This window comes from Seriola aureovittata, chromosome 10 (genome assembly GCF_021018895.1).
Source record: "Seriola aureovittata isolate HTS-2021-v1 ecotype China chromosome 10, ASM2101889v1, whole genome shotgun sequence".
In the NCBI taxonomy this organism is placed as follows: Eukaryota; Metazoa; Chordata; class Actinopteri; order Carangiformes; family Carangidae; genus Seriola; species Seriola aureovittata.
Genome location: NC_079373.1, coordinates 27,806,375 through 27,818,874, shown reverse-complemented (window position 1 = coordinate 27,818,874; position 12,500 = coordinate 27,806,375). Strand labels below are relative to the sequence as shown.

The 12,500-nt window shown below is 44.1% G+C and overlaps 2 protein-coding genes across 3 annotated transcripts in view; one reads left to right on the top strand and one right to left on the bottom strand.

Moving 5' to 3' along the window:
• Window positions 1-7,807: 7,807 nt before the first annotated feature.
• LOC130176909 (apoptosis facilitator Bcl-2-like protein 14) lies at window positions 7,808-12,064 on the top strand. 2 transcript variants are annotated; one of them, XM_056388322.1, is made up of 7 exons: window positions 7,808-8,275; window positions 9,257-9,413; window positions 9,610-9,717; window positions 9,835-9,927; window positions 10,318-10,376; window positions 10,458-10,730; window positions 10,917-12,064. In XM_056388322.1, exons 2-7 carry the CDS (start codon window positions 9,266-9,268, stop codon window positions 10,938-10,940), a joined length of 705 nt encoding a protein of 234 aa, XP_056244297.1. In that variant the 5' UTR covers window positions 7,808-8,275; window positions 9,257-9,265; the 3' UTR covers window positions 10,941-12,064. The 2 variants fall into 2 exon arrangements, with proteins under 2 accessions (XP_056244297.1, XP_056244296.1); XM_056388321.1 differs by having other exon boundaries at window positions 7,812-8,275; window positions 9,260-9,413.
• Window positions 12,065-12,256: 192 nt separating this feature from the next.
• tph2 (tryptophan hydroxylase 2 (tryptophan 5-monooxygenase)) overlaps window positions 12,257-12,500 on the bottom strand; it is a 10,460-nt gene continuing 10,216 nt past the window's right edge. Inside the window, exon 11 of the mRNA XM_056388320.1 lies at window positions 12,257-12,500. This exon is cut by the window's right edge and continues 102 nt beyond it. Within this exon, the coding sequence (XP_056244295.1) occupies window positions 12,428-12,500 (73 nt within the window). The 3' untranslated portion in view covers window positions 12,257-12,427.

Sequence of the window (12,500 nt, the reverse complement as noted above, 5' to 3'; positions counted from 1 at the left end):
TAGTTGATTGTTGTGTTTGTGACTTTTATTCTGAAATCTTTACTGGTGCAGAGTTTCTAGAACTTTTAATGTGGAATGTTTTTATTTGTGTGTCTTCAGAATAAAATCTGTCAAAAACAAACAGCTAGTTTTGCTCAGGCAGTGAATCGCAGCTCGACATGAACAAGGTAAGAAAGAATCTCTAAAACCACAGGAAGGTAGAAATGTTTAATGAGACTCATGCTGAAGTCTGTCAATGAGATCTGTTCTACATTTGCTTTGGAGCCACTTTACAATCACACTACCCTTATAAAGGATTTATTAATGGTTGTTAACGCTTCATAAATCATGAATAAACAACTATAAACAAGTTGTAACAGTTTTCTTACATTGATGCGGGCTCACTATTTGGCAAGATCAAGTTAGTGTTTCCTACTCATTAATCTGACCAATGAGTTTCTACCATTTATAACTGGTAACAGGAGCTTTAAGGTAAAGTGTGAATTAATAAATGGTGAGGTGCTTTACATGTTACAGTACGGCTCCTTTTCATTCCTTTGATCTGCCAGATGAAGATGCTGATGGTGGTTAATTAATAAAGGATTAATTAGTAACTGAACAAACGTGACGAAGCAGCAGCTACAGAAGCTCAGATACTATTCAATCACTATCTGGAGGAAACAGCTCAGTGTTGACCTTTTTATTCCTCCACCAATGGACGAACTGATTATATTTTAGGGGTCAAAGGTCAAGGTCACAGTGACCTCACGAAACATGATTTTGGACTCGTGAACACATTATCACCTGAACTCTTAAAGAATCCCTTCAAACTCTGCACAGACGTTCATTTGGACTCAAGGATGAACTGATTAGATTTTGGGGGTCAAAGGTCAAACACTTTTTAGCCATTACTCAAGACTTCACAACAATTATGACAAACTTTTACCTAATGGTTGATACTTTATGACTCTGGATAAACAGGAAGTGACCTGGAGCTAGTCTGAGTGGAGGAGCTGGTTCTAGTTTTCTAATGTGTTATAACAGCTTATAGATGATTAATAAAGTGTTAACAAGCTAATTAATGAACTAGTTATAAACCACTCCTAAATCCTGTATAAGCTGTACACTGGAGCCTGCAGGTGATGTGATGTCACAGCTCGTCCTCAACAGACTTTACTTTCCCTTCACAGAGGAACACGTGTCATTCGCGTCAGCAGCAGGTCAACAGCAGCGTCCAGCCTGCCGCTGACCCCCCCGACCTCCAGCCTCAACCCCCCCCTGAGGAGACAAAGGCCTCTGATACCGCTGCTGAAAAATCCCTGGTGAGTTTAATGAGGTGGCAGATCAGGTGACTGATTCCAGCACACCTTCATGTTCTACAGGTGAAATGATCCTAATAAAGTAAAAGTTTCATTTCAGAATAATATACACAATACAAAACAACATACTTATCAAAATTCTATGTTTATATATGATTTTCTTAATAATTTCTCTTTAATTTTTAACATACATGTCTATCTCTTATATTTACTTGTATAATATCAACATATCGACCGGCTTTGGGATGGATATATATCTATGTAAAATGTCTACAATATAAACATACATGTTTGTATGAACTAGACATACGTGTATTTTTAACAGTGTCCATATGAAATTTTTAAATAGGCTACATAGGGTATATATACATATATGTACATACATTTATATATATTTACATACATTATTATTATTATTATATTTTATATATTTTACTTCATATGTAAACTGTCATTCATATAAGGAATTCAATACATGTACATTTGTGTATGGGAAGGGATTCATGTGTTCATCACTTTAATGTTGGAGCAAATGCAAGTGGAGCTGATTTTAAATTGAATCTTTATTAATCTTGTTTCAAAACAGAAGGTTTTAAAGTGTTAAAATTCATATTATTAATTAATAATCTCACTCTGACTAAAGCTTTAAAATCAGTGTATATTTCCCTCATGGAGGAGGAATATAAAGTGGGACAAAATGGAAATACTTCAGTCACGTGTAAAGCCGGCAGGTGATGTCACACCGGCCCTGACGACAGGTGTCTGGTCACTCAGGTAAACTCTGGTACCTGTCTGCTGTCTGTGACGTTGTCCTGCTGTCGTCCCTCTGAACAGACAGCGAGGAGCACCAGGGTTCAACGTGTGCAGCAGGTTAAAGTGAGATGTCCTGACTGTGACCGGCAGAGGAGACATCAGGGCGACGGTCCTCGGAGACCGGACAGGACGTCAGAGGACCGGCAGTCTCTGCCCGTCCACGGCCTGAGTGTGGAGCGATACAGAGTCATCTACGACTCTGTGTTACAGCCGTCCGTCCTCGCCGCTCTGTCCTCCTCCAGGAACAACGTAATACTTTATTTCACTCATTTTGAACTTCAACAAGCCACAGTCACAACTTTTCATCGATGCTGATGACCAGCATTCAAAACGCTTCAGTTAACTTTGTTTCCTCAGTTTTGGAGACACGCTAGCTAGCTATTTCTAGTCTATATGCTATGCTAAGCTAGCTGTTTCCCTATGTCAAGTCTTTATGCTATGCTAAGCTAGCTGTTTCCCTATGTCAAGTCTTTATGCTATGCTAAGCTAGCTGTTTCCGGGGGCCAGTTTCCCACAGATATCTCACACTGGTCTGCAGTGTGAGATCAGTCTGATGTCAGTCAGACCGTTTCACAAAAATAAAGACCGACTCGTCTTAAATTAAAAAAATCAGACACCTTACCCCCAGGCTAACTCAGGCCTAAGACTAATGTTACCATGGTAACAGTCAGTGACAGCACTCATAGTTTATGGTTTGTTAACATTATTATGGAGACAGCAAAGAGAAGAGAGAGTTTTTAGAGCTGTTGACCCACATCTCGTCTCTCGTCCATCGTTTATCCCCCGAAACAGAAGCGACTGGCCGCTACATCTCTTCCTGTGGTCCTCCTCCTGTTCCCTTCTTTTAAACCTTCCTTTCTTTTCTTCTTCTTCCATATTTTATATCTCTCGGGACTGACTGTTTACTGTCGCTGCAGCTTTTTTCCCAATCAGATTTTTCTTCTTATTGTTTCACTGTTCGCTGAATTTTCAAAGTAAAACTTCCTGTAACTGTTGAATTCTTCCTGAAGACAAACGTGTTCTGCTGAGGGTGAACGGAGGTCAGTGATTGGATGAGGTGACTCGGTTGGCCGTTTTCTTATTTTGAAAAAAGTCTGGGTTAATTTACCCAGAATTCATTGTACCACAGTCTGATTTAAGATAGACAAAAACTGGTCTGATGTGGTCTGATGTGTCTCATGTGTCTCATGTGGTCTCATCTGTCTCATGTGGTCTGATGTGGTCTGATGTGGTCTGATGTGGTCTGATGTGGTCTCATGTGGTCTGATGTGTCTCATTTGGTCTGATGTGTCTCATGTGGTCTCATGTGGTCTGATGTGGTCTGATGTGGTCTGATGTGGTCTGATGTGTCTCATGTGGTCTGATGTGTCTCATGTGGTCTGATGTGACTCATGTGGTCTGATGTGTTCTCATGTGGTCTGATGTGGTGTCATGTGGTCTCATGTGGTCTCATGTGGTCTGATGTGGTCTCATGTGGTCTGATGTGGTCTGATGTGTCTGATGTGTCTGATGTGGTCTGATGTGTCTGATGTGGTCTGATGTGGTCTGATGTGGTCTGATGTGTTCTCATGTGGTCTCATGTGTCTCATGTGGTCTCATGTGGTCTCATGTGTCTGATGTGGTCTGATGTGGTCTCATGTGTCTCATGTGTCTCATGTGTCTCATGTGGTCTGATGTGGTCTCATGTGGTCTCATGTGTCTGATGTGGTCTGATGTGGTCTTGTTTGAAGGACTACATCTCTCAGGTCCTGGAGCTGAAGCAGCGTCTGTGGAGGCGGCTGACTCGACCTCGGCTGGTGGAGCAGCTGACGGAGGACGGACGAGTGGAGGTCACAGAAATATTAGATCTGAGCTGAAGACAGAAACCTGTTCCTGGATAAACGTGTTAATAAAGGTGTGAAGTGTCAGAGTGTCGGAGCTGGAATCATCCACAGGTGAAGATGTGCAGCGTGTTCAGGTCGCTGAGATGATAAACAAATATATTTCATCCGATGATGGAATCGTTTCCGTTCGGCTTCCAGCTAAAACAGTCACGTGATGCTCGTTGCGTCTGACAGCAAGTGATTTGCATGTTTGATTTAGAGCTGAGCAGGTGAATGAGGTGAATCATCCCAAAAGATATTCTGAGTTCAGACAAACGCAGGTCACTAAACTCAACAATAACAATAAAAACACAGGTTTATGTTCCAGGTTGTATTTGTACTTTTTCACAGCTCTTCTATTAACCGTTAATCAGCGTCACATTAACGTTGTTATCGATCTTAGATTGTAACAAACAAAAATAAAAATATTTCCAGAAATAACATTTGAATTAAATGATGTTTGGCAGTGGTTCCCAACCTGTGGGCCGGGGCCCACTGGTGGGCCGAGAAGGTATTGCAAGTGGGCCATGAAACCATTTGCAAAACAATTTAGGAACAATTTAAACAATTTGCAAAGATAATTATTAATTGGTAATTATTAAAGACTCTCACTGTGATATGCCAAAGTTTGATCAATATCACTAAAATCAAACTGCTGTAAGAAGCTTTGTTTGATCTCCGTATTGTTACGGGTCGGATGTGGGCCGGCAACATTTTAAAGACTTTTAGAGAAGTGGGTCATGAGTTGGAAAAGGTTGGAACCACGGACGTCTGGTCGTCAGAAGAGGATGAAGTTGTTTGAATGTTTAAGTGTTGCTTAGCAAGCGCCCAGTACCAGACCATAAACAAATAAACCATAATCTGTTGTTGCTTATTGAACTAACATGGCGCTTGTAGAACTGTTGTCGTGATGATGTTCTGACTCGCTCGTAGCTTCATGTTTCAGCAGTTAAAGAAACATGATGTTTCAGATCCTTTTATAAGTGACGCAGCTCATGATTCAGGCCACTCCCTCCTCACAGACCTGAGGTCAGACTTCAGAGACCGTGTCACAGGAACCTCCCGACTTGCAGAACCTTACTCTTAACTGTTCGGTAACCATGGTAACAAGGGTTAGGAGCCATTACAGAAGAAGAGTTCCTCAGTCAATGTTCCTAACTGAAGACAGTTAATCATGTTGATGTCTTCTGATTAGCGGGACTAGTGCTAACGCTAGCTTCTTAGCACGGGAAAGATACATGAGATACAAGATGGAAAACCCCGCCTCCATGACTCACCCTGAACAGAGCCCTGACCCGAGCGGCAGCGTTCTGCCTGAAAGACCCATCAGACTAAAACTTAGTAAGATATTTCTGGTGTGATCTACTCTGCCCTCGTCCTGGAGTTTGTAGTTTGCTGGTCTTCCCTGTAGCAGGTCACCTGTGTGACCCGGGACAGGTAGAAGGCGGGGCCGATGAACAAGCCGAAGTTTGGGAAGAGCAGCAGGAGATGGAGGACGGTGCACTGAGCGGACTGGATGCCTCGTGGCTGAATGATCGCAGACACGTAAGGAATCAGAGCCACCAGAGGAGAATACGCCACGACGGAGGGAACCATGACGGCCAGGATGTTCTTCAGAGCTCGTCTCTTCAGCGGCACACTTAACCCCGAGCCGTCAGCCGGCCCCTTGTGACACAGCACCGCCATGATGCCCAGCAGACACAGCAGCATGACCAGGAACAGCACTGAGATGACGATGGACAGGCACAGAGCCATGATCGACCCCGAGAGGAAATATTCCAACAGCGCCACGATGAAGGTCAGAGTCCAGGCACCGGCACACAGCACCACGCGGTGCTTCCTCCTCTGCAGAATGATGTAGGTGATGGGCCACGCCGTCGCCACGTAACGCTCTACACACATGAATGTCAGCAGCAGCGGGCAGCCGAAGATGTTGAGGGAGAACAGGGCTTCGTGGACGGAGTGGGTGGTGTTGGAGCTCTGGTGGAGGGCGATGTAGATGTCCAGAGGCAGAGACAGGCAGTACAGGACGTTCAGGACGGACACATTGACTCCCAGCAGCTCGGACGGCGTCATGGTTCCCCACCTGCTCAGCAGCGTCCACATCAGAGCTCCGTTCGCGGGCAATGCCGTCACCAGGATAAAGATCTTCACTCCTAACCAGTCCAATCTACCGGCCTTGACGTGACACTTCGTCACCAAATTTATAACATCGTCCTCAAAATAATCAAAATAATCATAATAGTAATAGTAGCTGTTGTTGCTTTCATTGCCAGACAACGTGAAGTAAGATGTGCTGAAGTTCTCCATCGTGATGTGTCTCCTGGAACAAAGAAAGACTCATTAACGTAAGTGATCATTTCAGGATGGATCACTAAACCAAACCTCCAACCTGAACAACCACACAGGTCGTTTCCCACCACCGCCGAGTCCAGGACGTCACGCTGCACGTCAAACATCAAGGACACTGAACACTGATGCATCAAGATTCACACAACATTTCTAATGATGTTTTCCTCTTTTATTATTATATGAAGCTCAGCTTCATCACAATTTCTTATTGACTCGTTTGAGATTGAAAAGCACCTGTAACTATATTTTATTGGCAGGTAATATTTAATGCAGATGATGTAGAAGCACTCCTCTACTCTCACACTGTATATTTAAAGAATTTCGTTTTTATGAACAAATCCTCATGAAGTGAACCAGACTCTGGTTGTAAACTGAGACAGAGGTCCAGGAAGTGGAGTATGAACTGACCTTGAGGAGGAAGATGGATGTCGCCTCTGTGCTGTGAAGAGTCTGTGGCGCTGCTCATCTTCACCTGACAGACAGAGGCAGCGGACGCTCCCTCAGGATGTTTGCATGCAGAGATGTTAGTCTGAGTGTTAGGAGAGGGAAAACTCTTTGTCTCTGTGATAGTGAAACAGCGTGCAGCATGCAAATGTGTCCAGGAGAGCTTCACATGTGGATGAACACCTGACAGTTTCTGACAGTGTCACATTTACACTCTGCTTACCTGAGAGCTGCTGAGCTTCACCTCCTTCTCTGGTGAAACAAAGAGCAGCACCACGGCGCTGTGAGCCGGACTGACCCACTAAAACCATCACATATTGTGTCACAGTAAGAATCAAGTATAGAGTCCACAGCTACAACGTCACAGTATCTACAGTCTGAAAACTGACCATGTAACTGTAACTACAGCCGAGTACAGAGGTGATCAGACTGGACTCAACATCTTTGAATTTCAGTGTCTTTTTCTTCCTTCTCTGGATTTTTCTGTGATTTAATTCTGAAGATCTGAATTTTTTTTTTTTGTTTTAATTTAAAACAGTTTCACTTCATTTTACTTTTGGCACTTGCAGTAAATATGTAATAATACATCTTTTACTTTTACATGTGTGAAGCAGAGCAAACATCTCCCTCCCTGTGTCATTGGAACAATCAAACACCCTCCCCCTCCCCAGCACTGTGTACTCTAACACACCAATACTTAACACCCATAGGACCATATTCACACAGCAGCCATTTTCCTCTGACATCACACTCAAATGCTGCCACTGAAAGGACAACAACAACACTGCTGTGGTCCAGGTTACACATCATATAAACAGAGATTCTGATGGATCCTTTATATTTGACGTTTCCTGATCAATGAGGAGCAGAAAAGACAATGGATAATGAAAATCCGAAGGGACTTCGACCCATATTTCAAAGTAAAACAGCATATTTGATAACGTATTAGCTACAGCTTACGTTAGCATTCAACTACTTCTTAGTTAAAAGCTAACAAAAATCATATATGTAGTCTACAGGTGAAATTAATAAAATGAATGAAAAAGTAAATAAATAAAAAAAAATACATGGGTATATAAATAAATACTAAATGAATGATTCAGTCGGAGGTAACAGGGAAAAAGATTTTATAATTGTCCAAATTTTATTACTTTTTTGTTGTTTATCAAACCGATTTAGTTTTAAGAGAAAAGGGGTAAATTTCGGAGTTGAAATGGGACATTTTTTTTAATAAACATAAAATGAGACTAAATAAACTGAGTGCTGAGGTGAGCTGAAGAAGGGGTGGCTGGGGTGGGGGTGTCTGACCCAGGGCCCCCACAGCGGTGAGTCCGCCCCTGGCTCAGCGCTCAGCTGCAGGAAGCGGAGCCGCAGCAGCTGCACGTGCGCGGTTCCCGGTTGAGTTAGAAGTTCAGATACCGACCGGGTTCCTGTCTTCCTCGTTTGGCGCCTTTAGTTCCGCATCTGGTCCGAGAGCTGAGCCGGAAGCAGCTGCCGCGACTCAAGGTACGTTTCACGTCCCAGTGTCGATTTACCCGGTGCTGACGTTTTAACGGTCGGAGGTTTACGGTGCCGTTAGTCGTCGGTGCTGCAGTGTGACGTTCACTGTCTGTCTGTTCACGTCATTCACACCGAAGTAAAGTGAAAGTAAAAGGCGCCAAAGTAAGAGTCACCAGTGTTTACACGAAGTAAACAGACGGAACATTAAACAGCAACAGGTTTAAAATACACAACGTGTTCTCTGCTTTAAACTGAGTCTGTTTCACTTCCTCCCTGTAACAGATGAAAAGTTGAATCAATAATCATTAATCAATCATTAACTCTTAAGTAAATAAAGGAGATCAGATTCATCGGCGAATAAACCAATCAGCTCCTGGTTGTTTCCTCCATCAACCAGACAATCACAGGAAGTATGGTCACGGTCTAGTTCCTGAGTTACAGAGTTCAATAATGACCAGGAGTGTTTTAGGGAAGTTGACCTTTGACCTTTTTTGGATATAAAACGTCATCACTTCATTTTTATCCATATAGGCATTAAATTGAGTTTAATTGTGTCATAAATTAGTGAATGAATTTGTGAGTTATGGACAAAAACGTGTCTTGTGAGGTCACAGTGACCTTTGACCTTTGACCACCAAATTCTAATCAGTTCATCTTTGATCAGTAAGATAGACAATGTGGGAGAGACTGGTCTATACTCAGAGCGGATTAGAGAATAGGGAACAGGTGAGGCGGAGTCAGGTGGCTGAAAGGCGGGAAGGTCGGGGTCACTGTGGGGGGGGGGGGTGTTGGGTGGGGGTGGGGGGGGTTGGCTAATGAGGAAGTGTTTTATTTACTTTAAACTAGTGTAGAAATACTGTGTTCCAACTAACAATGATGTATTTAAATATTTACTGAAGTATTAGCATCAGAATGTACGTTACATACCAACGGTCAGAGTACTGATTCTGGTCCGGTCCGGTCGGTCCGGTCCGGTCTGTGGTCCAGCAGGTGAAGATGGCGAGTGGCTCGGCTGCAGGTGAAGACAGTGAAGTGCTCCTGCTGCTTGAGGAGTACTGCTTCAAGAGGTCATGGCAGAGGTCAACAGGAAGGTCACAGCGGAGGCTGATGTCAGGGGGGGGCGCAGCACGTCTGGAGGGTGGAGGTGAGTGAATACTGAGAACTGATGGGTCACAGCGTCCACGGGCGTCATGGCGGCTATGATCCCATCACTAGCTGTGTAGCGCAATCACTGCGTTCTTCTTATGCATGTTGAGTGAATGCGTTGCCATGGAGACTTGATGGATGCTGTGACAGTGTGGAGATCTCCATCCAGTCTTCATGTCTGCTCTGTAAACTAGGTGACAACACAGCACCCTCCTTCTTCTCCACCATCCTGAAAGTTCAAGCTCGAAAAGGATTCAGTAACCAGGGGGGGTGGGAGGCCGACAGCACGGAGGAAAAACATGGTGAGGAAGTTTTACTACAGCAAGAGCTTTAACACATTGATCATTTAATCAGGAAACACATTCAGGTGTGTGTGTGTGTGTGTGTGTGTGTGTGTGTGTGTGTGTGTGTCTCTACAGATGCGTCTCAAACCAGAAGTGTAGCGGTGGAGCGGCTGGTGCAGATCACTCAATCAGCACCGGTCCCTGAAGTGTACGTGGAGAGCCAAGATGGTGAGTCTCTGATACAGTCCACCATGATGCACCGAGCTACAGGTACAGGTGTTTTATATAGAGACGGTCCTGATCCGCTTCCTGGTCGACAAACACCGCCTCATTTATAAAACAGGGTGTACCACCCGCACTAACAGAAGCTGAAAATGGCTCCTGAGTACTTATGTCAGGGTTCGAATTATGGAGGAGATGACCCCCCTGATTAAAACTAAGTTACAGTTTAGCTAATGTTAGCTAGTTTCTAACTTTAGCCTTAAGTTACAGTTGAGCTAACTAATGTTAGCTAGCTGATAGCACGGCGTCATTTCCAGTGTTAGCTTGTCATTTCATTAGCAATATACAATGTCACATATGTAAGGACTCCTGAGATGTGTGTCTCTTCTGCTGCAGAAATCATCCAGAGGCTGGTGGCCCTGATGATGGCGTTTGGAGACGACATTGATAAGAAGGTGTGTGTTATAATAACTGGATGAACAGTGAACATGAGTCCAGCTCATCATTACAGACTCTGTGTTTCTGTCTCTGCTCAGATCCAGCAGAGCCCAGTCCTCCAGCAGCAGCTCTGTAACATGAACTACGACCTGTTTGAGAAGCTCACCTATAGTGTGCAAAAGCTGGTGAACCGGCCGGGCCGGGCCGCGGCGTCCGAGGAGCGTATCCAGCAGCAGAAGATCGCCTGGGCCTTCGAGGTGACCAGCAGGCTGTCGGCCGTGGGCGTCGTCCAGCGGAGGAGAGTGCTGAGCTTCGGAGACAGATACATCCAGCAGCACCACGCCGCCTGGGTCCAGCAGCACGGAGGCTGGGTGAGTGACTGTAGATGAGTCAGAGGGAGACTACCAGACCTTAGCGACTGCCACTGAGGACAATGAGGTCGTCACCTCTGTGTTTAAAGGGAGTTAGATTAGTTGAATCTGTTTAAATGGATGAATCTATTTTAATAAGTAAACATAAATGAACAGGTTTTTAATAATCTTCTCTGTCCCGTCCAGGATGAAGTGTTTGCTGTCGACTGAGCTGCTCAGACCTACGAAAAAAAACCTCCATTTACTCCAGAGATGGAAAACTTGTCGTCCAGTTTCTTTTTCACTCGTTTCTTCATGTTAGTGTAAAACTGACCAGTGTGACAGAGGCGGTGTGATCCCTCATGTTGTCAATGACTCCTGCTCCTGCTGGGAGAAGGTCTGTTTTACTGTGACCGGGTTTTATGATATCAGTAGCTGGTGCACAGACGACCTGTGCAGCTAATTAGTCTTAATTAACCCCAGCTTTCCCGCCTCATTACCACCAGCTGAAACAGCAGTCAGTGTTTGCATGTCCAACAACAGAGAATCTTTAAACACGAGTGTTTCCTACGGTGGCCCTGAGAGGTCAAAACACTGCAGCTTAACAAAACACAAACATCTTCTTCAGCTAGACACACGAGCTGCAAATACTCACAACACAACAGGAAGTGTTTCTAGGGGACACTAAAAAGTGACGGACCTGGCTCAAGCCCACTTGTTCAAAGCTTCCTTACTTGTGAAGTTATATTAGCATTATGTTAGCGCTGTTGGAGAATGAGCTAAAGGTGTTTGGTTTATTATAACGTCAATATCACGCTGCACGTTTACAATAATAAATTCTAATCTAATTTTAAGTGTATTTATTCTATTGTATTATTCTAGTTTTTATTGCTGAGTTGATTCTTGTCCAACACAAACAACCTTGTGAAACCTACAGATGACAAACTGAACCTGCCGTTAGCTTAGCCTTCGGGTCCGTCACTTTTTAGTGTCCCCTGGGAACACTTGTGTTGCGTTGTGAGTATTTGAAGATGAAGATGTTTTCTGAAGCTTCAGTGTGTTGAGTTCTCAGGGCCACCGTAGTTTCCAGCTGTGTGTGTGTCCAGATGTGAGGCTGCACAGCAGTAAACAGATGTGATGAAGAAAAACAAAAGAAGACAAAGGATTGTGCTGCACGTCAAACAACAACACACTGAATGTTTTTAATGCTCCTGGTTCTGATGTTTCATCATCGTCACAGTCCGTCTGCTTCACGTGAGAAGTAACTGACGTCTGTCCACAGGAAATAAAGACTCTGCTGGTCTCAGGTCAGTCCTGATCTCAGTGATTAAATAAAGGTCAGAATTAAACTTTCATTCATTTCATCATTCAGATCAATAATTGAAGTTTGTGAACGTGTTATCGTTCTGAAAGATAAAGTGTCTGCAGCTGTTACTGCACTGGACGAGGACATGTCCAATGTTCTGTCTCTTCACTGAATCTTTATATAATAATTATCCACTTTTAACAGATAAATAATCTGTGGATTAATGAAACAGGAACCAGTGTTTCCAGTTTGGGCTCAGCTGGTCACGTTTTATTTTACTGGAGGGTGAAACAGTTTCAGCTACAGGTCAGAGAAGCAACATTAACACAGGTGACGTTCTGCAGAAGCGTTGGTGTTGGTGTTGCTGACGTGTTGAGCCAATCAGAGCTCAGCGGTGAGGTGGGCGTCGGCCTCAGATCCCCATGTAGGTGTTCATCTTGCCCAGAGCGTCGCAGACGGTGGTGAGGTCACTGCGCAGGTCCTGC